Source organism: Eptatretus burgeri, chromosome 5 (genome assembly GCF_056783735.1).
Source record: "Eptatretus burgeri isolate ZD-2024b chromosome 5, Ebu_testis_v1, whole genome shotgun sequence".
NCBI classification, from domain to species: domain Eukaryota; kingdom Metazoa; phylum Chordata; class Myxini; order Myxiniformes; family Myxinidae; genus Eptatretus; species Eptatretus burgeri.
This window is the reverse complement of record NC_140965.1, coordinates 7,179,924-7,201,908: the sequence shown is the minus strand read 5'-3', so window position 1 is coordinate 7,201,908 and position 21,985 is coordinate 7,179,924. Positions and strand designations below refer to the sequence as shown.

At 45.9% G+C, this 21,985-nt stretch overlaps 1 protein-coding gene across 10 annotated transcripts in view; it reads left to right on the top strand.

The window, feature by feature from the left end:
• Positions 1 to 21,985, top strand: part of HTATIP2 (HIV-1 Tat interactive protein 2) — a 70,516-nt gene that overhangs the window by 10,801 nt on the left and 37,730 nt on the right. For all 10 annotated transcript variants that reach the window (XM_085880603.1, XM_085880599.1, XM_085880602.1 and 7 more), the window contains exons 4-5: positions 4,220 to 4,357; positions 7,920 to 7,981. In XM_085880603.1, coding sequence (XP_085736729.1) covers positions 4,220 to 4,357; positions 7,920 to 7,981 — 200 coding nt within the window. The remainder of the gene's footprint in view (positions 1 to 4,219; positions 4,358 to 7,919; positions 7,982 to 21,985) is intronic.

Below are 21,985 nucleotides of genomic sequence, written 5' to 3'. Positions count from 1 at the left end.
TATGGAACAATATCTAAATTTGGTCGGGCCGGTTTTTTGAAATTTGTCCTGGTTATCGAGTCACGTGTCTTCAAAGTTGAAAAATCGTCGATGTGATTCGGTCAAAAAAAATTTGCCCGATCTTGATGAAACTTGGTATGTAGGTAGGGGTCGATGAGTGATGCACGACGGTATGACTTTTGACACGATTGAAGGTCAAGGTCAAAGCCACTCCAAAGTTGCGAAATCGTCCATTTTCAAAATCTATCTCCTCTGCCGTTTGTGATCCGATCTTCGAAATTTCTTCGGATTCTCATAATACGGAACAATATCTAAATTTGGTCAGGCCGGTTTTTTGAAATCCGTCCTGGTTATCGAGTCACGTGTCTTCAAAGTTGGAAAAATCGTCGATGTGATACGTTCAAAAAAATTTCACCCAATCTTGATGAAACTTGGTATGTTGGTAAGGGTCGATGAGTGATGCACGACGGTATGACTTGAGACACGATTGAAGGTCAATGTCATGGTCAAGGTCACTCCAAAGTTGAAAAATCAGCTAATTTCAACATTATCTCCGCCAACATTATCTCTTATCAACATAAAAATTAAACAAGACGACATCGAAGCCATTCAAAGCCGATCAGAGATCCACATCTACAGAGCTTCAGAGATGACCGTCACCCCCAACCGGGGGTAATTTTTGTTGAAGACTTCAAAGAGTAATCATGACGATTTTCTTTCCTCTGCATGGGTGGTAATCAAAACGTACTTTTCTTTCATGATAGACAAGACGTTCAATTTATAAATGTGCATAAACTCAGAAGTCCTCTCGAGTGTATGAAATGTTTCTTTGGGCAGTGTATAGGCAATAGACTCCTGCCTATATCGTTCCTGAAAATAACATGCATTACCTTTCTTTCCTCAAAACTTACCTCATTCATGATAGAAGGCCCGTTCAGTCCTCAAATGTATACCAGAGGCCTGAAACCGAAGGCCCTCGGCTTGAAGCTTGAAGCCTATAAGTAGCAACCAAAATGGCAGTCGTATGATTTGATTTTTTTCTCAAATTACAATTTTGGGTGGTGTCAGGCCACCCAAGCTCCACCCTGGACGCACAGAGCTTCAGAGTGACAGACAGACATAATGGAAGAGAATATTATTGTGGATATGTCCATTTGTAAAGCTCTTTCAAACCACTCACAAGCTCACTGAGATTGTTTAGTACCTTCTCGGTGTGCTAAAAAGCTGAAATTTCACATACTGCTGCAACTCGAAACCCATATTCCAGGAAAAAATTTTTACAAAACAGTCTGAGACTTTCCATAAACCAAAATATCTGTGAATAAAAGTCAGATGGTGCAGACTCAGTCTGCTCACTGCTGGTCACATGACCCATGACAATGGACAAAGAATGGAATGCTTAGTAGAATATTACAATGGCAACAATTGATATATTCAGCTGTGCTCGCTAAGCTTTTCATTTTGCTTGAAGCAGCAGCAGTGGAAGGTTGTGCAGTGAAGAGCAGGATCTTTTCTTCACCCAAGACAATGGAGCTTACACTGGAACTGGTTGCGAGGCAATGCAAACGCGCACCTCTTCCACCTCTTATTTTATAAAGATTGCCATATTTACATTAAAAATTACAATCGCTGCAAAGTATACTAATTCTTGATTTACTTGAGTTACCCTATTTTTCAGCCGACACGTTGATACGAAGTACAAGTAAAATTGGCTAATTTTCCCATTTTTCTTTCCGTCATTCATAGTTGAGTCGATTTGGAATACAATACGAAGCAAAAGCAACGAAGGTCGTTAGCAAAACTCTCATTCAGAATAATCAGGAAAATTATTAGGCCCAGAACACTGCCTTGGGGCACACTTGCCTTGGCAGGAAGAAGAGATGAAAGGATTCTATTGAGTGCCACATGTTGGCTTTGAGAGTAGAGGAAGTCAGTAAGCCATGTGTGGAGTTGGCCTTTGATGCCATAGGTAGACAGTGTGGAGAGCAAGGCAGAATGCCAGACTATCAAAAGCACGATATATTGTTACGAATTTGGAAGCTTACTGAACACAACAGCAAGGTCCTATGGATCAGTTATATCGGTAAGTATGTGTTTCTAGGTAGGGTCCCGTCCTATGTTTAATGGGTGATTAAGTGTGCATTGTCAGCGCTCTGCGCGCGCTCACGAAGCGTTTCGTTCTGGCTTGGTGCCAAATAAGGGTTAGGGCTAACCCATTGGGCGACGAGCGGATAAAAACCGGGGCAGTCCTTTGCAAGAAGGCGGAGCCGCGACATGCCGTCCGGCCAATGCGAGCAGGTGACGGGGAAGCAGACCGCGTCCGAGAAGGACGACGAGAGAAGAAAGAATTAATGATTGCGTCCCGTCTGCTCCAGCGCGCTTCGGTCTGGTCTGTGTCTGACTGCATCGTGCACATCGGAGGTGTCTCGTCGGCATTACTACAAGAGGTCGACCATCTCATTACGGGAGATCACCTCGTCTCGCCTCCTCTGAGTTCGGCTGCCCTGGTCCGTTCTTTGGCGACTGGTGCTCTGGGAAGGTGCGGACGTCAAGCCGCACGAAGGCGACCAGGTAGCCAGCATGTTCTCGTCCCACAGCTCGACTTCCCTCCGAGCTGAAGGAATAATAAAGACCTCGACATCCATCTCCGTCTGGGTATTTGTGTGTGTGTGCATGTGTGTGTCCATGAGCCCCGTTTTTAAGTAGGATTGATTAAGTGTTTTTCATTGTACATTGGTTGCATTGCTTTTATTCGGTTGTAACTCTGCTCTGTCTCCCTTCCCGATTATTGCCTATTATAAATAAATCCTCTGTTTAATGTTCCAGCTCGTTTCTGTGTTTCCTTCATTGGCTTAGCACTCTGTGTATTGAGAGATAGCGAGGGTAAATTGTTCCTTTGGTCCGGCACGGCTCTGGTAACTCCGCTCGCTTACGCCGGATCCGAGTCGTTACCTGTGACTCAGATTGGACAGTCGGCCGAGGGTGTGGTTCCCCGGTAGTTAGACTGCGTGGGTATTTAGGTATATTGAAATTAGGCAATTAACCCTACCCCACGCGGTTGAAGTATTGGCGACCATGGTCCTGTAAGGGACGTGTGCCTTCCGGACTTATCCGAGGGTCACGACCTAAATTCTGGGTGTTCGGTGGAGCCGACTCTACTACTCCATCTAGCGGTCGTGCTCGCCACCGGCCCCACAACAATATGTCCAGAGACTGCCCTGATCTCAGGTCGACATTGAGGGCCTTCATGACGGGTGACATAGAAAGCTGAAATTTTGCGTGCCAATGGATTTCGAAGCCAATACACCAGGAAAAATTACAGAACCGTTGGAAAGCATCCGTAAATGAAAATATAAATAAATGAAAAAAATGCAGGTAAGCGACCCAAGACAATAGGGAAGTATGGTAATTTTGGGTGCTGACAGACATCGAAGCCAATACACCAGGAAAAATCACAAAACCGTTGGAAAGCATCCGCAAATGAAAATATAAATAAATGAAAAATCAAATGCAGGTGAGTGACCCAAGACAATGGGGAAGCAAGGTTCGTTCTTGCGAACAATGTGTAAGCAGACCCTGCTAGTATGCGTATATAATCCATCGTAGTAATATAGCTCAGATATTTCAAATTGTGAATAAGAGACTTCCAAAGACATCTTTAGCCTTCCAGAAAACCAACATAGCAGACGGATGATTTTTTTTCTTTCCTGACATTTGTGGGTGGAGTCAAGCCAGCTCTCCAGCCAATTAGTTTTAAATGCTTCATATGCATGCAGCCCTGACATTCTCAGGAGATACTTCCTGAAAAATGCAGCAAATGTCAAATCCGTGAATGTCAGGGCATTGTTTCAATCGGAAAAGAGGGGTGGGTTCCCGGCGGTTCATGATTCATAAGGGACAATCAAAAAACCGCAAATACGCCCACGAAAAACCACGAATATACGAGACACGGCCACGAATGTAGAAGCAGGTCACATTTTATGAGCCGCAGATATGCCGAATCCGCGAATTGCGGAACCGCAAATGTCGGGGTCCAACAGTACATGAAAAATAAGTGTTGGTGTTTCCTACACCTTTGTAAATGCCTCATTTTGAGAACTTTATCTGCTCCTCGTATTCACTCGGATGCAGCACATCCTGGTTTCTCCTGGACGTTGGTATGGAAGTTATCATTTGGTAGGTGAGTGGTTATGAGAATGCTGCTGTGCACTTTCTGCAGGACGGCTTTGTTCGTGTTGACCACGATTATGTTCTACAAGCTGCGGAGCTAGCCAAGGCTGGTGGTTGTACCCATTTCAACCTGCAGTCGTCCAAAGGAGCCAATAAAAAGAGCCCTTTTTTGTACACCCAAGTGAAGGTAAAAAGCCAAGATGCTTTTATTCCTTTTTGTTGTGGTCATTTCATGGCCATTCAAAGTGTTTGTGCTGGTACTTGGAATGCTGCGTCATGGAACACATCGTTATTGGATGCAGATGAGATGTGTTGCAACGTAACCAAACAAGCTGTGGAATTTGTGTTCCGCATTTACCCCTCTCCCCCTTCAAACATCCCGAAGAGACCAACATTTTCGAATGGCAGGGGTGTTACTATCCCTATTGTCGACTTAAAACACAAAGGGTGGAGGAGCTCCTTGTGAGCCAACAGCCATCCAATTTTAGTGCCCAACTGTGTCTGCGGACGTCCTCCTGCAGTTGGGTTACTTATTTTCATTTCGGAGATTGGTGGCTTGATTTGCACTCCGGCCACCATAAAACCCTTTACTCCCGCAAAACATATTAAAAGCGCAAAGAAAACTGAAAACCCACTCCGTGGGAGTACCTCCTGTGCAGCTGCCCTGAGAAGGGCAGCTCGCCGGATGACGGGATTGGGGCAAAGCCTTCGGTACCCCCACTCTTTATGATAGGAGGAAAAACACGGGGTCACCTTCCCGGGTTGGATTGCGTGAGTGTGGGTTGGGGTGGTGTTGAGGTGTCATCCACCAGACTGCAGTCTCCTTGGGTTAACCTGAGCCAGTCCCTTCACGTGGGTGCCTGGAATGTCCTTCCCTAAGGGAGGATGATCACCTGTCTCATCATCTAAGCTCAAGCGTCTGAACATCTGTATTGCAGCACTCTCTGATGTTTGGAGACTGGATAGTGGTGAGATCGTGGTGGGTGGTTACACCTACTATAGGTCTGATCTAATCTGGTCGTTCTGATGGTTACCATGCCTAAGGAGTTGCTGTAGCTGTGTCCAGTAAGCTGACTCCAATGATAATTGAGGTAACACCGGTGAACGAGCGTATTATGGGTTTAAGGATTCATCACTCCTTAGGTGTCATTTCTCTGGTCTCCATATATTCTCCGACTGAGGCGAGTAATCTCACTGTGAAGGATGCATTCCATGTCATGCTTGGGTCTGTGGTTGATCGGTGCCCCAGGCGAGATACTCTTCTAGTCTTGGGGAATTTCAATGCATAAACTGGAACTGACAGAGATGGTTATAAGACATGTGTTGGTCTCCTTGTGTCGGGAACTGTGAACCAGAATAGCACTCGGTTGCTTGACTTTGCTTGCAAGAAGTCGTGAACTTTGAGTAGCTGGTTCATGGTTTCAGTCCCCACAGGCTCATCGCTGGACTTTGTATTCCAACGCTGGTGGTGTGGCAAAGGAGACTGACCACGTGCTCGTTGATGGTTGCTGGAGGATGATCCAGAACTGCAGGGCCCACTGGAGTGCTCAGTTCCTCAATACTGACCACAGGCTTGTTGTCGCAACTCTGAAGCTGCAGCTTAAATCTGGAAGAATCGTACCATCCCAGCATAGGCTTGATGTTGGCAAGCTCATGGATGAGAAGGTAGCTGAGGAGTTTGCGAACAGGCTGAGTGGGGATTTGAGGGGTTTGGGTGCATTGGGGAATCCTGAAGAGTTGTGGAGTGCCTTCAAGACCACCATCTTTAATGTTGCCAGTGGATGTCTTGAAACCCACAGAGCATCACCCGTGGTCAAGTGATTCTTGTCCTGCTGAAAGGGGAATTTGCGCATTGCGTTCCTCCATCCCCTTCCCCCGGTATACTGCATTTACAGCAGAGTGTGGTGGGCTCTTGACAGAGGAATCGGAAGTGAAAGCCCACAGGGCTGGTTACTTTGAGCAGCTGTACCAGGCTGATCCACCAGCTGTTGAGTTGGATATCAGAGGTGTTACTTTCACTCTTGCTGACCCTCCAATCAACTGTGATCCACCTTCGTTTGTGGAAACACAGGCTGTGATGAACTGGTTAAAATGGGGTAAAGCTCCTGGGATCTGTGGCATCCACGCTGAACTTCTCAAGGCTGGTGGAAATGCTGTACTGTACTCAAGTCGTTGCATTCAGTTCTGTATTCTGCCTGGAACACAGGCATCATCCCAACTACCTGGAAGAGGGGCCTTGTTGTCCTTCTGGAAAGGGATGGGTGATTGCCAGGACTGCAACAACTACCGAGAGGTGACGCCGCTCTCAGTTCTGGGCAAGGTCTTTGCTCGGATAATTCTTGATGGGGTTCACCGCCATCTGCTTGAGCACCAGTGCCCAGAGCAGTCAGACTTCACACCAAAGAGGTCAATGATTGACCGTATCCTTGCTCTTCGGGTCCTCACCGAGCACGGACAGGAGTTTTGGCAGGGGCTGCTTGTAGCCTTTTTTGGTCTCTTTGGTGCGTTTGATTGATTCAGTGGGTCGGGATGCCCTCTGGAGGATTCCTGGTCTTCGTGGGGTGCCACCAAGGCTGATCAGTCTGATGTCTGAACTATACTTTGGTGCTGAGAGTGCTGTGAGATGTGGTGGTACCATCTCCGACTTATTTCCAGTTGTTACTGGAGTTTGTCAGGGGTGTGTACTGGCCCCCACACTTTTCAGCGCTTGTATGGACTGGATTCTGGGGGGGATGTCGGAGAAATGGGGCTGTGGTGCATCATTTGGGAATGTCAAGATTTCTGATCTTTATTTCGCAGATGATGTAGTCATCTTTGCGGAGACTGGATATCCTTTTGGGGGTCCTCTAGATGCTAAATGAGGAGTCGGAGCCACTGGGATTACGGGTTTCCTGGGTCAAAACGAAGATCCATGCTTTCAATGACATCTTGGATGCTGCGAACTTGTCTGTACCTGTTTGTGGTGAGGATGTTGAGATCTTGGAGAGATTCACTTCCCTTGGTAGTGATATCCATATCTCTGCTGGCTGTAAGCCATAGGTCAATGGACGTCTGGGTTGGGCCTGGGGAGTCATGGATTCACTGGATCATGGGGTGTAGTGCTGTTGGTAGCTGTGCAGGACGACGGAAGTCTGAGTCTTCAGGTCCTTGGTGCTTCCAGTCTTGCTCGACAGATGTGGGACTTGGACTCTGATGATGGATCTGAGATGGAGACGTCATTCCTTTGGTACCAGGCCTCTTCGGAATATCCTTGGCTATCGCTGTTCGGACTTTGTGTCCAACGAGCGGTTGCTGAGACAGACTCAAATGAGATTTGTTACCTGCATCCATGCTGCGGCTGTATGGACATGTGACTCATTTTCCTGACGCTGATCCTGCTCACCAGATTCTCTGAGCGAGGGAGCCTCGTGAGTGGAGGATGCCAATAGGCCGACCACGTGCCTCCTGCTTGCAACAGGTTGATCAGCATCTCAAGGAGATGGGGATGGGCTAGGCATCTGCCTGGGGGATGGCCAGACAGAGGCCCCTGGAGTTCCGGCGGCAAGTGGACGCAGTGATGCGCTGCTCCAGTGCATGCTCCCACATGGTATACCTGACCTGACTCCTTACTTTTTTCACCAAACTTCACTGGTGTTTATTTAAATAATTATGCAATGTAAGCTTCACCAAGTATTTCTTCATGAAATGTATTACAAATCTTAATTGACTTAAAACTCAAAATACCTCTGCACTTTCTTTCTGGCTTCCAGGGACAGATTGAAGAAGATGTAGAACTGCTTGGCTTTCCACGATGCTCCATCTTCCGTCCTGCGTAAGTGTATCTGACATCCTCGGTTGTCATGGCCAGGATCTGGATCAAGTTTGAGATTTATTTTTTAATACAACATGCTATGTGGAAGGGCTTCGTACTGATTACAAAGTGCCGGGTGGGTGTGAACTGAGTGATTTCTGTGAAAGAACTAAGTGATTTTTGTGAAAAGCATTTCCTTGTTATAAGCTGAGCACGACTTTTATGTATTAAGGAGAGCGGCACATGAGCAAGGGGGGAGGGGTGGGGGGAGGAAGAAGAGGGAGGGAGTGAGTTGGTTGGGAGAGGAAGGGAAAAGGGAGTGAGTGGGGTGGAGGTGCCCTGGTATGAGTGCCTCGGGGCTGGGGGAGAGGAGTCGAGTGTGGAGGCAGGGGGGAGGGGGAGAGCGAGTGGAGAAGAGAGAGAGAGAGAGCGGTGCGTGCACGCACGCACGCGCGCGAGCACACACACACACACACACGATTATGCTCACAGCTTCGGATAGTAGGTCCAGTAGGTCAGCCGAGGCAGCACTGCTGAATGATGACCAGAGCATCAAAACTCTTATCAAGATGGAATTGGCTCTGCCAGGCGGGCAGCAGTTCAGAAGCGAGGTACGGCCAGATAGTTTGAATGTGGGATCAATGGAGGGGAGAGGGATCGAGGTGGTGGAGATGATTCAGAGAAGGAGGTTGGAAGTGTTGTGTGTGCAGGAGACCAGAGAGGAGACATGGCCAGGAGGTTGGTATGAGGATAAAAGCTGTTGCATGTGGGTGGGGATGGACGGAGTAATGGCATGGGAATCGTAGTATCGGAAAAGATGAGCCAGCAGGTGGTCAGAGTGAAAAGACTGGAGGGATGGATAGTTATAGTGTGTTCTGTTAGCATATGGGCCACAAATGGAAAGGAATGGGGTAGAGAAGCAGGAATTCAGGGACACACTGGAGAGCATGATGAGAATGATAGAGTTGAAGATTATCTCGTGCATTGTGGGGGACTTCAACGTGTGGGAGTAGCGATGCCTGGTGAAGACGAGTGTGTTGGTTAATTTGGTTGAGGAACGAGGAATAGAGAGGGTCGAGAACTGATGGAGCTTGTCAGAGGAATGGGATGACCAGAGTTGGTTCATTCTTTCAAAAGCAGGAAAGCCACAATATTACCTATAGTAGTGGACAGCATATAATATAACTGGATTTGGTGGTGGAAAGGAAGTGACAGTTGTAGAGGGTTAAGGGTTGCATGGCAGTGGTGGGAGAGCATGTTACTACTCAGCACAAGCCTTTGGTGTTTGTGGCATGGCTGAAGAAAAGGGGGGAGGTTAAGAGCAGGGGTCAAAAGGTTATTAGGTGGGGAGAGTGCAGAGGCAACATCATCATCGAGTACAAAGAGAGGATGAGGGCCAGGTATGAGCAACTTTGCGAAGAAGAAGCGGAGGGTTTGGAGGAGGAGCGGAAGAAATATGGAGAGGTGTTTCGGGGACTTGCAGAAGTTTTGTGTGGAAGGACAGCAAGAAATGGTGCGTCATTGAGGGATAAAAACCAGATATGGTGGACGGAGGAGGTAGTGAATTAATTTTGTGAAGATGTGAGAGAAGATCAAGGATGGGGGGCAGCCAAATGTGGGGTTGCTGCACCTGCACAGTCAAAAGAAGAAAGCAGCAAGGATGGCTGTGAATAAGGGTGGGAATGATATGGAACAGTCTGTGTAAAACAAGTTGCAAGAGGATGTTGGTAAGAAGATGATCTATAAATTTGCTCGGGACAGGGATGAGGATAGTAAGGACATGAAAGGGGGTGGGGGGGGAGTATGGTGGTGGGAGGATAGTGACAGAGAGGGGGGCAGTATTGAAGGTGTGGGAAGGATATTTCAAAGATCTGTTGAACCGGGGAGGAAGCATTGGTGAGCTGGAGCTGTCGTGTTACGTGGAGGGGAAAATGGAGCTGGTGGAGATCATGGAGGAGGAGGAGGAGGTACGGACAGCATTGAAGAGGATGAAGAAGGGAAAAGTGCCAGGCATTGATGAGGTGTGTACAGGCATTACAATTGCAGTGGGAGTAGTCAGTTGGACGAAGAGGCTGTTGAAAGTATGTTTGTGAGAGGGTTAAATTCTGGAGGACTGGAGGACGGGGTTAATTGTGCCAACATGGAAGGGGAAAGGAGATGTTCAAGGTCGAGGGAAGTGCAGGGGCATTATGGTCTTTAGTCATGTCATGAAGGTTCTGGAGAGGATTCTGGATGGGAGGATAAGGATTGGATGGAGATGGAGATCGGAGAAGAGCAGCAGTGGTTTAGCAAGGGTAGTGGGATGATTGATGGGATGTCCTGGGTGCCATTGAACCTCACCCCTGACAAAGGGAAGAGGAGGAAGAGGAAGAGGAGAAAAAGAAGAAGAAGAAGAAGAAGAGGAGGAATTTTTAAAATGCAGGAGCCAGGTTTTCCTAAACGGCCATCAACATATTTTGTTTGTGATGTGGCTGAGGATATTTGAGAAATACGAATTTATGAAAAGGAAGGGAAGGTGAGGGGGACAATTACGAAGGTAACTAAATCAGAGGGGCACTCGGTAGAGCGCCTACCTCCACCATGCAATGCCTGATCCAGTGGAACATATCGAGCCCGATAAATTTTTGAAATATCAGGCCATGTATCGTTTTCAGCCCCATCTGAATGGTGAAGAATCGCTTTTAAAAATTAAATAATTCTCGTATCCGGATCCGGATTAGGATCTTCACCAAAATTGAATCGATTCATCCTTGTCACACACCCAACATGTCCACCAGGTTTTGGCTGAATCCATCCACAAGTTCTTGAGATATCGTGCTGTATATCGTTTTTGGCCCGATCTCTCAATGGTGAAGAGTCACTTAAATAATTCTAGTAACCAGATCCGGATCTGGATCTTCACCAAAATCTAATCAATTCATCCTTGTCACACACCCAACCTGCCCACCAAATTTCATCCGGATCCGTCCTCAACGTATAGGGATATCCTGCACAAAGACAAACAAACAAACAGACAGAGAGGGATAAAAACATAACCTCTTAAACCTTCAGTGGCAGGAAATAAAGGGTTATGTAAGTGCAATATTGCTGATGGGGTCCGGCATTGTATCGATGTACTGGTTATGTTGATACAATTTTTCATATCAAGATACCGGTGTTGGAATTCTGATTATAACGGTAGATCAAAAAACAGCGGTATGACCAAAACAATAACCGGGAGCACCAACAAATCGAAGAAAGGTGTTTACAATCCTGTGTGCTTTAGAAATCCTGTGCCGAGTCAATGATCTGCAACAGCGATACCAGAATGAGTGCGATACTGGTATGAACTATGAACTAGTTTCCATTCCCAGAATATGATCCATCCATCGGGCGCACACTCTGTGCAGAGCATTGGTGCTGCCGAAGCAGACTCCTTGGCTGTTGGACACAATCCTGGACGGGTCGCCACTCCGACACAAGATACCAGCAAGCTGGCACTCATATTGCTGACCTCGGAAGGATGACAGGCAGAGTCAACCCCACCTTGTATTAATTCAACAGCCGAGTGGGGTTTGAACTCAGGATCATCGGATCCCAAGCCCACCACCCTAACCATTAAGCCAACACCAGGCATAGAATATGATACGTCTTCACTTCGTATGTAGAAAAGACTTCCAGTTCCCGCCCGTTGTTTTGAGGGATGGGGGAGGGAAATGGAATTGAGTTTAGCGTGGCTCATTCCCGAGTAATGTTCCCGGTCCCCTGAGTCTCCACTCTTCAACTTTTGTCTTTCAGTTGAACAATCCATCTTTCAACCCTTCTTTAACTCCAGCTACCCATCCATCACCGGTCCCTCACCCTTCAACTTCCAAAAAGTAACTCACGAACTCCTCAGTCCTCACAATACCACCCTTACTGCCTTTCGAACCCTGTAATTCCCATAGGAAACTTTCCTCACCTGAATCCATCCTTTTGTTTCCCCAACTTAAACCCCTCTCATCATCCTTTCACCTCTCAACCCCCACTTCTTAACATCTCCTCCAAACCCCCCTGTTCATTCCACATCCAAAACCATCCCCCCACCACCATCACCACCACGTCACTAATAGTAATTACCCTATTAGCTCAGCTCCCTCAGTACAGTGGCCCGATCCGAATTACCCCAGTAACTCATTAACTTTTGGCTATAATATACAAAGGATCCCTCAGGGCGTACAAATCACCATGGAATTATTGGTTATTTTATATGAATCGGGTGTGCTTTCGAAACCTTGCACCAAGTCAGTGATCTGCGGGAGCGATACCGCTATGATGGCAATAGTCGAAGCAGTACGGCGACAGCGATGAATCCAAACCTGTGCCAATTACCATTACTGATCTCGATTCAAACCAAAATCATTTTAAAAACAACTTGAAGTTGGAAGTAAATTAACCGTTCTCATCATGGGGAAGAAAGAAAAGCTCCGTGTGGGGAAAACGTGGAAAAATTACCGTGTCAATGATGTGTACGTTATATATGAATTTGTAACGGATCATTGGACCATCGTTTTATTTTTGGAACCTGTAACCTGTGTTAAAACAAGGACAAATGTGTCCAAGAGCCGTGTCCTAAAGGTTTTGTCTTCACCAGAAGAAGAAGAACAACAACAGCAACAACAGCAACAACAACAACAACGCGGAGCTCTCTTCGAGCCAGCGTTCGCAACACGACACGGCTAATAAAAATTCATTACAGAAAGTGAAAACATCAGCATTTTGATCGCAATAACAATAACTTCCGATATTTTGTCACGTGCCTTGATGGAGCCAATAGCGAGACCCGTCATGGAGGCTCCTCCTTCATGACGAGAAAATCGTGTAATTACGAAATTACAACACATTCAATGGAATAATCTTTAAATAGTAACGTGAACTTTTCGAAACTTTAAAGCAAATTTCCGAATATATTTAAAAGTTGATGATAGACATTCTCAAAAGGCACCCTCAATGCAAGGATGCGTACAGGTGTTTAGTATTTAAAGAGATCCGGATCCTGTATATAACAAGAGCCACGTCATAAAGGTTTTATCTTCACCATAAGAAGAAGAAGAAGAAGAAGAAGAAGAAGAAGAAGAAGAAGAACGAGAAGAAGAAGAAGAACAACAACAACGCGGAGCTATCTGAAAGCCAGCATCTGTGACGCGGCTAAAAACAATATATATATATATATATATATATATATATATATATATATATATATATATATATATATGTTTAATTTTTATTAAATAATACCGGTATGACCCCACCGGTATATCGAAAAATATCGATACCGAAAGAGCCTAATGGTGATCAAATGGCTCCTACAATAGGTATGCTATTTGTATATAAAACATATGAGTGTCCCATTTAACAAAACTCATCACTTCCTGTTGTTTAGTGTCATCAGTGCTGTCCCTCTCTCACCTCCCCCGACTCCACATTTTTACCCCACACGTGAAACGAAAAGTGGGGTAAAGCAATTGGTTCACGTTCTCTGTCTGTCCACAGACGTCGGTCTGTAATCGAGGAAGAACTTTATTTCAATATAATGTTATATTTTGAACAATGTAGAACACAAATCTCAACACCAACCTGAAGTTTACCAGTACATGGTGTTCCAAAAAGACCTGGACAACTTTGGTTGTTTATATATCTAAATATACAGGAGAACCATAAATGATCAACGATACCCTTTCATTTATATGATACAGAAACTCATAAAGCTTTGGGCTCATCATCAATACATTTCAATGTGAGCTCCGTTTGTCACACACAGGACATCATGGCGGTACACGAGTTCTTGCCATGTTCGGCTCAGCATGTTTGCATCCACCAGTGCACGTGCAGCTGTGTTCCAAGAACGAAGATCCTGCAGGTTTGCCACCTTGGTGTTGTTGACAACATCATTGACAAACCCCCACAGCAAAAAAAAATCAAGGGGGTTATGTGCGGTGATCGTGGGGGCCAGGCGGTTGGTCAGTCTCGGCCAATCCAGGATGGATTGAACGATCCAGCCAATCCATCATTCAGGATGGCTTGAACGACTAAGGCCCGATGTGGGGGAGTGTCGTCCTGTTGACAAATGATATCCCGTTGCAGGTCTTCAGTTTGTGGGAAGGTGGATCCTTAAAAACAATGATCATATGAATTGTTGAGGTCACTTTATCCTCCACAAAGAAAAACGGACCCACCAAGTGGTCATGGAGAAGGCCACGCCACACATTGACCTTTGGACTGTCGCGTATGTGTTCAATGACCACGTGGGAGTTTTCAGAGCCCCAGATCCTCACATTGTTCCAGTTGATCTTCCCCGATACATGAAAGCAAGCTTCGTCTGTGAACGTTTTCAGGTAATCTTCATCATCCGCTTTGCAACTGAGCATTTCCAAGGCAAATGCCTTGCGTTTGAGTCCATCATTTGGTTTGAGTTCCTGCATAATCTGCACATTGTAGCAGAAAGCTTCAGTCTTTTATTCAAAATACAGTGGTGGCTGATCGGCCCAGTTCTCTACACGTCGGATTGATTTTCTGGGACTTTGTTGAAATGATTCACTCACTTGTTCAACATCTGCTGCTCTTGTGCTTGGTCAACCGAAACTTTTCTGTTTATGAAAACTTCCAGTCTCCTTAAACCTCTTGCACCACACTCTCTGATACTCTCTAGTCCATGATGACAGGTTCCTTCCATACCTTGTACGGAAATTACGCTGAACTTGCCTGTCAGATCTCGTCTCTGAACCATTTGACGCAACAAACCATTTTCTTTTACATTAAACCACCAGACCTGAAAATAAAGAAAACTTTATGAGTTTCTGTATCATCTATACGATTGTGCACGTGTCAGTGTGTCACCTCCATTACTCCAAAGCCATGAAACCTAGCAGCCTGAAACTTTCCATGCATACTAAGAAAACTCCAAGGAAGTGCATGACTGAAAATTGGATGTTTGGGTTAGTTAAAACACCCTTTTTGTAAAGATAAATTCATGACCTTATTTAATGAAATCCTTTATCAGACGCATCCTTGAACACCCTCGGACACCTACGCTCACACTTGATCGGGGTCCTAATTCGCCATTTTCTTCTTCCTATTCAAACATGCTTCAATTTGAACACACGACCTACCCTCACAGACTAATCAAAGTGTATAATCAAAATATTATGTCGGATTTGAGACACGGATCCGGTGGACAAAATAGGCATCAAAATCTAGAGTGAAATCTGAAAATTTTAACAAATTAGCAATTTTAAATTTTTTTTAAAATAACTTGGTGTATTTTTTAAGCAGAGCATTAAACTTAACTTTTTCTTCTGTTCGGACGATTATATTGTGTGAAGAAAGGATGATGGAATGTGCAGAAAGTGTAACTTCATTGAGTGAAACGCCATGCTTCATAACCTACTTTTGCAATCCATGACCTCACGGTCCACAGGGTCCTTGCTTTTTTTTTCTGCATTTACCCCCACAGTTTGCTCTTTCCGTTTTGGGCGAGTTGCTTACATTAGAAAATATTAATATAAATATACTAATTGTTTCTGAAATCGAAGAGGTACATAGACAGCAAACATGGACATGGTAGAAATGGGAACAAATGTCTCTGTGGGATGTGTGCGTGCCTGTTCTTGGTTACGTGTGAGTGTTTCGCGGGCGCGTGATCTGAACTCAAACTCGAGCCCGTAATGCGTTGCGCTGTGGAGCAGGTTATGCAGCTGTCTCGCGAACCATGTGCTTCTGCAGCGCTGAAACCTCTGAGGGAGCGGATGTGCTGCGGCATCGAAGCCACACGGGACACATCACTGTGCAGTGCAGGCGTGTGTGTGCACGTTTAACATGGACAGGGAGGAGGTTGGAGGAGTGTGGGGGGGAACTGCATGTAGGCAGGCAGGCCTTTACCAAAATAGATTGCATTAGTTTTGATTTTTAAATGCTAGCGCCCGGTTTTGTAAAGAACATGGCGGTAAGAAAGAAAACGCTGCTGTTTGGGCATGTTTTATTGCCCCAGTAAATACCGTTGTTCCCTCCCCTCAAAATGCTTTCCCCTTTCCTCCTCTCAACCTGCTTTCCCATGCCATTCCCTCCCCTCACGCCACCTTCCCATTCCCTCCGCTCACGCCGCCTTCCCATTCCCTCCCCTGCCACTGCCTTCCTATTCCTTCCACACCACCTTCCCATTCCCTCCCCTCACGCCGCCTTCCCATTCCCTCTTCTCATGCCGCCTTCCCATTCCCTCTTCTCACGCTGCCTTCCCTTTCCCTCCCCTCACGCCGCCTTCCCATTCCCTCTTCTCACGCCGCCTTCCCATTCCCTCTTCTCACGTCGCCTTCCCATTCCCTATTCTCACGCCGCCTTCCCATTCCCTCTTCTCACGCCGCCTTCCCATTCCCTTTCCTCAAGCTGCTTTCCCCTTCTCTCTTGCTGCCTCCCCCCCCCCCACGCTACCTTCTCCCACCCCCACGTTGCCTTTCCCCCAATCACTGCCCCCCATGCTGCTTCTCCCTCCCCCATGCTGCTTCTCCACCCCCACGCTGCCTCCCCCCATGCTGTCCCCCCCCATGCTGCCTCCCACCCTCCATTTCCCGCCCTCCCCTCACACTGCCTCTCCCCCGTGCTGGCTCCCCCTCCCCCCATCACGCTGCCTCACCCCCTCCCTCACACTGCCTCTCCCCTCCTCTCATGCTGTCTCCCTCCTTCTCTCTCTCCCACCCATATCCCCCTCTCTATCCCACCCATATCCCCCTCTCTCCCACCCCTCTCTCTCTCTCTCTCTCTCTCTCTCTCTCTCTCTCTCTCTCTCTCTCTCTCTCTCTCTCTCTCTCTCTCTCTCTCTCTCTCTCTCTCTCTCTCTCTCTCCCTCTCCCTCTTTCTCTCTCTCGCCCTCTTTCTCTCTCTCGCCCTCTTTCTCTCTCTCTCTCTATATCTCTCTATATCTCTCTATATCTCTCTATATCTCTCTATATCTCTCTATATCTCTCTATATCTCTCTATATCTCTCTATATCTCTCTATATCTCTCTATATCTCTCTATATCTCTCTATATCTCTCTATATCTCTCTATATCTCTCTATATCTCTCTATATCTCTCTATATCTCTCTATATCTCTCTATATCTCTCTATATCTCTCTATATCTCTCTATATCTCTCTATATCTCTCTATATCTCTCTATATCTCTCTCTCTCTCTATATCTCTCTCTCTCTCTATATCTCTCTCTCTCTCTCTATATCTCTCTCTCTCTCTATATCTCTCTCTCTCTCTATATCTCTCTCTCTATATATCTCTCTCTCTATATCTCTCTCTCTATATCTCTCTCTCTATATCTCTCTCTCTATATCTCTCTCTCTATATCTCTCTCTCTCTATATCTCTCTCTCTATATCTCTCTCTCTATATCTCTCTCTCTATATCTCTCTCTCTATATCTCTCTCTCTATATCTCTCTCTCTATATCTCTCTCTCTCTACCTCTCTCTCTATCTCTCTCTCTCTCTCTCTCTCTCTCTCTCACCCCTATCCCTCTCTCTTTCTCTCCCACCCCTATCCCTCTCTCTCTCTCTCCCACCCCTATCCCTCTCTCTCTCTCTCCCACCCCTATCCCTCTCTCTCTCTCTCTCTCCCCCCCCCTATCTCTCACTCTCACTCACTCTCACTCACTCTCTCTCTCTTTTTTCCCCTGCTTCCTCACCCGTTTCCCTCTGTTATAGTCCATTTGCCATCCTTATGAGTTCAGTAGCGGACCTTGCAATCGTCTATAGTACAAAGTTTTAAAGTGGATTTGCTATCCCACTGGGTCTCTGAAGCAATTCAGCTTGGTTGTCCTCGGACCAACTTTGGGCAATTTTTTAAATATGCAAATTCGGGCCACCATTACCAAAAAAACTATTTTCTTCAGTATCTTTGCAACTATGATAATGGCACAAAAATGTTATCTCGACCTATGTTTACATGGTCAAGGATTCTGATAAAGACATGCAAAAAGTTATTACATGTATTTATTTTGTCTGTATGTAAAGTAATTGCCGCCATTACCCCAAAACCTATTTTCTGCAATATCTTTGCAACTATGCATTATAATGTCACAAACATGGTGTCTAGACCTATGTTTTCATGGTCAATGATTACGATAGACATTTAAAAAGTTTTCACATGTATATATTTTGCCTGAATGTAAATTATTTGCAGCTGCTGTCTTGCGCAGGCGTGGGATCACAAGGTTTATAACTCCAGGTCGAGCATTACCCAGCTCTATGATGCCAGCCGGATTCTGCTGGAACTCATGAGCCATGACGTGGGTCTCTCGGCGTCCATTGGGAGTTGAAACCAGGACGTCAAAATTGTCGAACCACCCAAAGATTGGCCCCACCTTCCGTTCCAAGCCCATGGCCTGATGTAGCACACTGCTCTTTTCACCCGCAAATTTTGCAGCTGATTTGCGGAAACGTATGATCTCATCATCGGACACTATGAAACCGTGATTATGTAGGAGCGTGATCAACTCTGAACTCCCATACCTGTGATGAAGCTTCACTGCCAGCCCCAGCGTTGTCTGGGTTCTAGTGCCTGCGATGTGACTTTGTACAGCTTGGGTTAGACTGAGAGACTTTTTTGTCACCTCCCCCCCCCCCACCCCCCAAAACCAATTCTGAAATTATCTTGAGCTGTGTGGTGCTAGTTTGTTTGAGTGTGTTGTTGCACGTGAATTCTCCGAGATCATAGTTTGCGCTATTGTACTGTACAGCTCGTGCCTCACCTTTGACCTGCCTTACCACAGCGTCCACACTATCTTCATCAACTGAATCGCCTCGACCAGCTTCAAGGATTTACCCACAAGATGCCTAAACCCTACAACTGAGGCACAACCCTCCATACGTATAACGACAGTCATTACCTAAATAGTTTGTAAGATTTTGGAACATCTGCCTTCGAGATAACAATCCACCCAAACTACAGTACATATCATGTAATTCAATAGCTGTCCATGTACGGAGTTGTTGGTTAGCATACAGTCATGTCATTAATTACCGAATTCAGAACATCATCATCGATTACATCAGAGTTCAATGACAAATTGGTATACTTAGGAATAACCATGAACACATCATAACACTTCTTATGGTATTGCGTGTCTGCGGCAGGTAAATCTGTAAGAACATCTTTGATGCGGATTTCAACCTTTCTACCCCAATCATCATTTCTCTGCTCGCATAAATCTAAAAGTACATCTTTGAAAGGTGTAAGGCCAGGGTGATCACTGGTCTCGCACTGGATTATACGCTCCCACCTGTCAGGGTGTTTGGGGTCTTTAGGAAGACAGTCATCACCACAGATCAAACAATGTTTTTTTTAATTGAAACGTTGGAAGTTGAGACCTTCTTACTCTGCTAGTCTCTGGTTCACTCTCTGTTGTTGAAAAGTCTTCTTTCCTTTTCTTGACTATATACTTAGCCACATTCTGTTTAGATGTGTAAGTGCAGTAACACGTCTTATGACATTCCACAGATGAATTCTCTCCCTGTGAGTCCAAAATGGCCTGTAACTTGACATGAACATCATCGTCACCCCTCTCTTTACTCCGCTGAATCATTGTCCTGATGCCTTGGACTCTGACTGTCTGATGGGGTCCCTTCTCACGGCAGATCGGGAGGAGACGTGTTTCGCGAGCCATCTCGATCACCTGAAAAGAGAATTGAGTATGTTTTGAGAGCCGCCACAGTTATGTCATGTATATACATGTGATAACTTTTTACATGCCTTTATCGTAATCCTTGACCATGAAAACACAAGTCTTGCCACCATGTTTGTGATATTACCATACATAGTTATAAGGATATTGAAGAACATAGGTTTTTCGGTAATGGCGGCAATTAATTTACATACAGACAAAATAAATACATGTAATAACTTTTTGCATGCCTTTATCGTAATCCTTGACCATGAAAACATAGGCCTAGACATCATTTTTGTGACATTATCATGCAGAGTTGCAAAGATATTGAAGAAAATAGGTTTTTCGGTAATGGTGGTCCTAATTTGCATGTTTTAAAAAATGCCCAAAGTTGTTTCGAGGACAACCAAGCTGAATTGCTTCAGGGATCTCATAGGATAGCAAATCCACCAAAAAACCTTCTCCTATAGACCATTGCCAGGTTCTCCAAATGGCAAATGGACTATGAAGGTCTGACTTCGTTTTGAATTTAATACTGCTTCCCCATGGGGTAGCATGTAAGAATCGGATTCGGAGGTTCTAACCAACCTGAGGGGTGCAAAGGTCACTGCATGGGCCTTTGCCAGGTATATAGCGTGGGTTTTAATGCTCCTGGCCGGTTTTGTAGAGAACTCGGCGGTTCAAAATAAATTGTGGCTTTTTGGGCATGTTTTATTGCTCTTCCCTTCCCTTTCCCTCACGCTGCCTTCCCTCCATCTCCCCTCAGGCTTACCCCTCTTTCCTCACCATCCCCCCTCCCCCCACCCCATGTGGACATCTCCCGGTGGTCTCCACGTGCTGTATTAATGTGCTGATTTAGCGTTCCGCATTTTGTTCAGTCCATTTCACAGTTCACGCTGTCGAAACCAGGGCATTTAAGATCATCGGCATCTCCTGCAATGAAGCTGAGTCTTTGGGCCTCTCACTCAATCACCGCAGGTTGGTCGGTGGTCTTTCTGTCTTCTACCGACTCCTCTCCAGCCTTGCCCCCCCTGCTCTCTCTGCGATTTGTCCCCACCACATTTCCACAGGGCGCTCAAGGTCCGCCAACAACCCCCTTCTGGTAAAACTACCAAAATCACGAATCACTGCTCATCTTCACTCTTTCATTCCTCTTTTTTCCCGCCTTTGGAATAAACTTCCTCACTCTATTCTTTCCCATTCTTCCCTCCAGGTTTTTAAAACAGCTGTTCACCACCACCTCTTATCTTCCCCCATCCAAATCCTCGATCTTTTCTACCCCCGATAATCCACCCTAGCCCACTTCCTTCATTTCTCCTGCTTTCCTTCCTGAAAGTCCCTGAAATGTCCATCTTTTCGCCATGTTCCCCGTCCCATCCCCATCCCTCTCCCTTCCACAGTTCACCTAATATGTCTGTTCCCCACTGTTTTGTCCCTTCCACTCCCGCCCCTCTTGTCTCATGCCTCCTTGCTGTGAGTTGTGCGTTAGCTCTCATACGAGCCTCGACCAAGGTATACAAAAAAAAAAAGTCCTATATGACCCCTCCCCCTCATCCACCACTCCCACAACCAAACTCAAATGGTGAACTCCTCCCCTTACCTCCTCCTAAACTCCCTCCCCCATCCTTGCTCCCATCCTCCTACTGGAGTGTATTGTGACATTTGGTGAGGTGTCGCTCTCCCCATCCCTTCCCCTCCCCCCCCCTCGCTCTTCCTCACCCATCCTCACTCCCTTTCTTCCTCTCTCTCCCTCTTTCTCTCCCTCCCCCTTAATATTTCCATCAGCGACGCCACGGGTTGTATTTGCTAGTAACTAATGTACGTGTTAGATAGGGTGATGTAATAGACTATAAATCGGCGGTAAAATAAAAATGACGAAAAATGTTTTTGTGTATTTTTTTCTGCAGCCATTTTAACTTAAATTTAATTTTTCACTTGAACACGGTAGAACACAAATCGCCTTGTATGCACTTCCAAAAGCCTTCAGTTTTATAGTACTCGGACAAAATATTCCGCCATCTCGACCAATCAAATTTGCCACTCGTGCTCTCAGCTTTGGGGAATGTCGAGATTCAGACAAGATCATGGTTCGTAGGAAATGCAGATTGTGTTCCGAAACGCAAAGCGGGAGTTGAAAAGATCCTTCTCACGTCTGCTTTCCCAAGACTGCGTGGGGTAAAGGTGTTCGATTGACCTCTCGAGTTACCTCCGCCACCAAAGGTGGACGGAGGTTGGAGGTTGTTTTCACCTCCGTCTGTTTGTCTGTTAGCAGGATATCTCAAAAAGTTATGAATGGATTCAAATGAAACTTGGTGGACAGGTTGAGTGTGTGACAAGGAAGAATTGATTCGATTTTGGTGAAG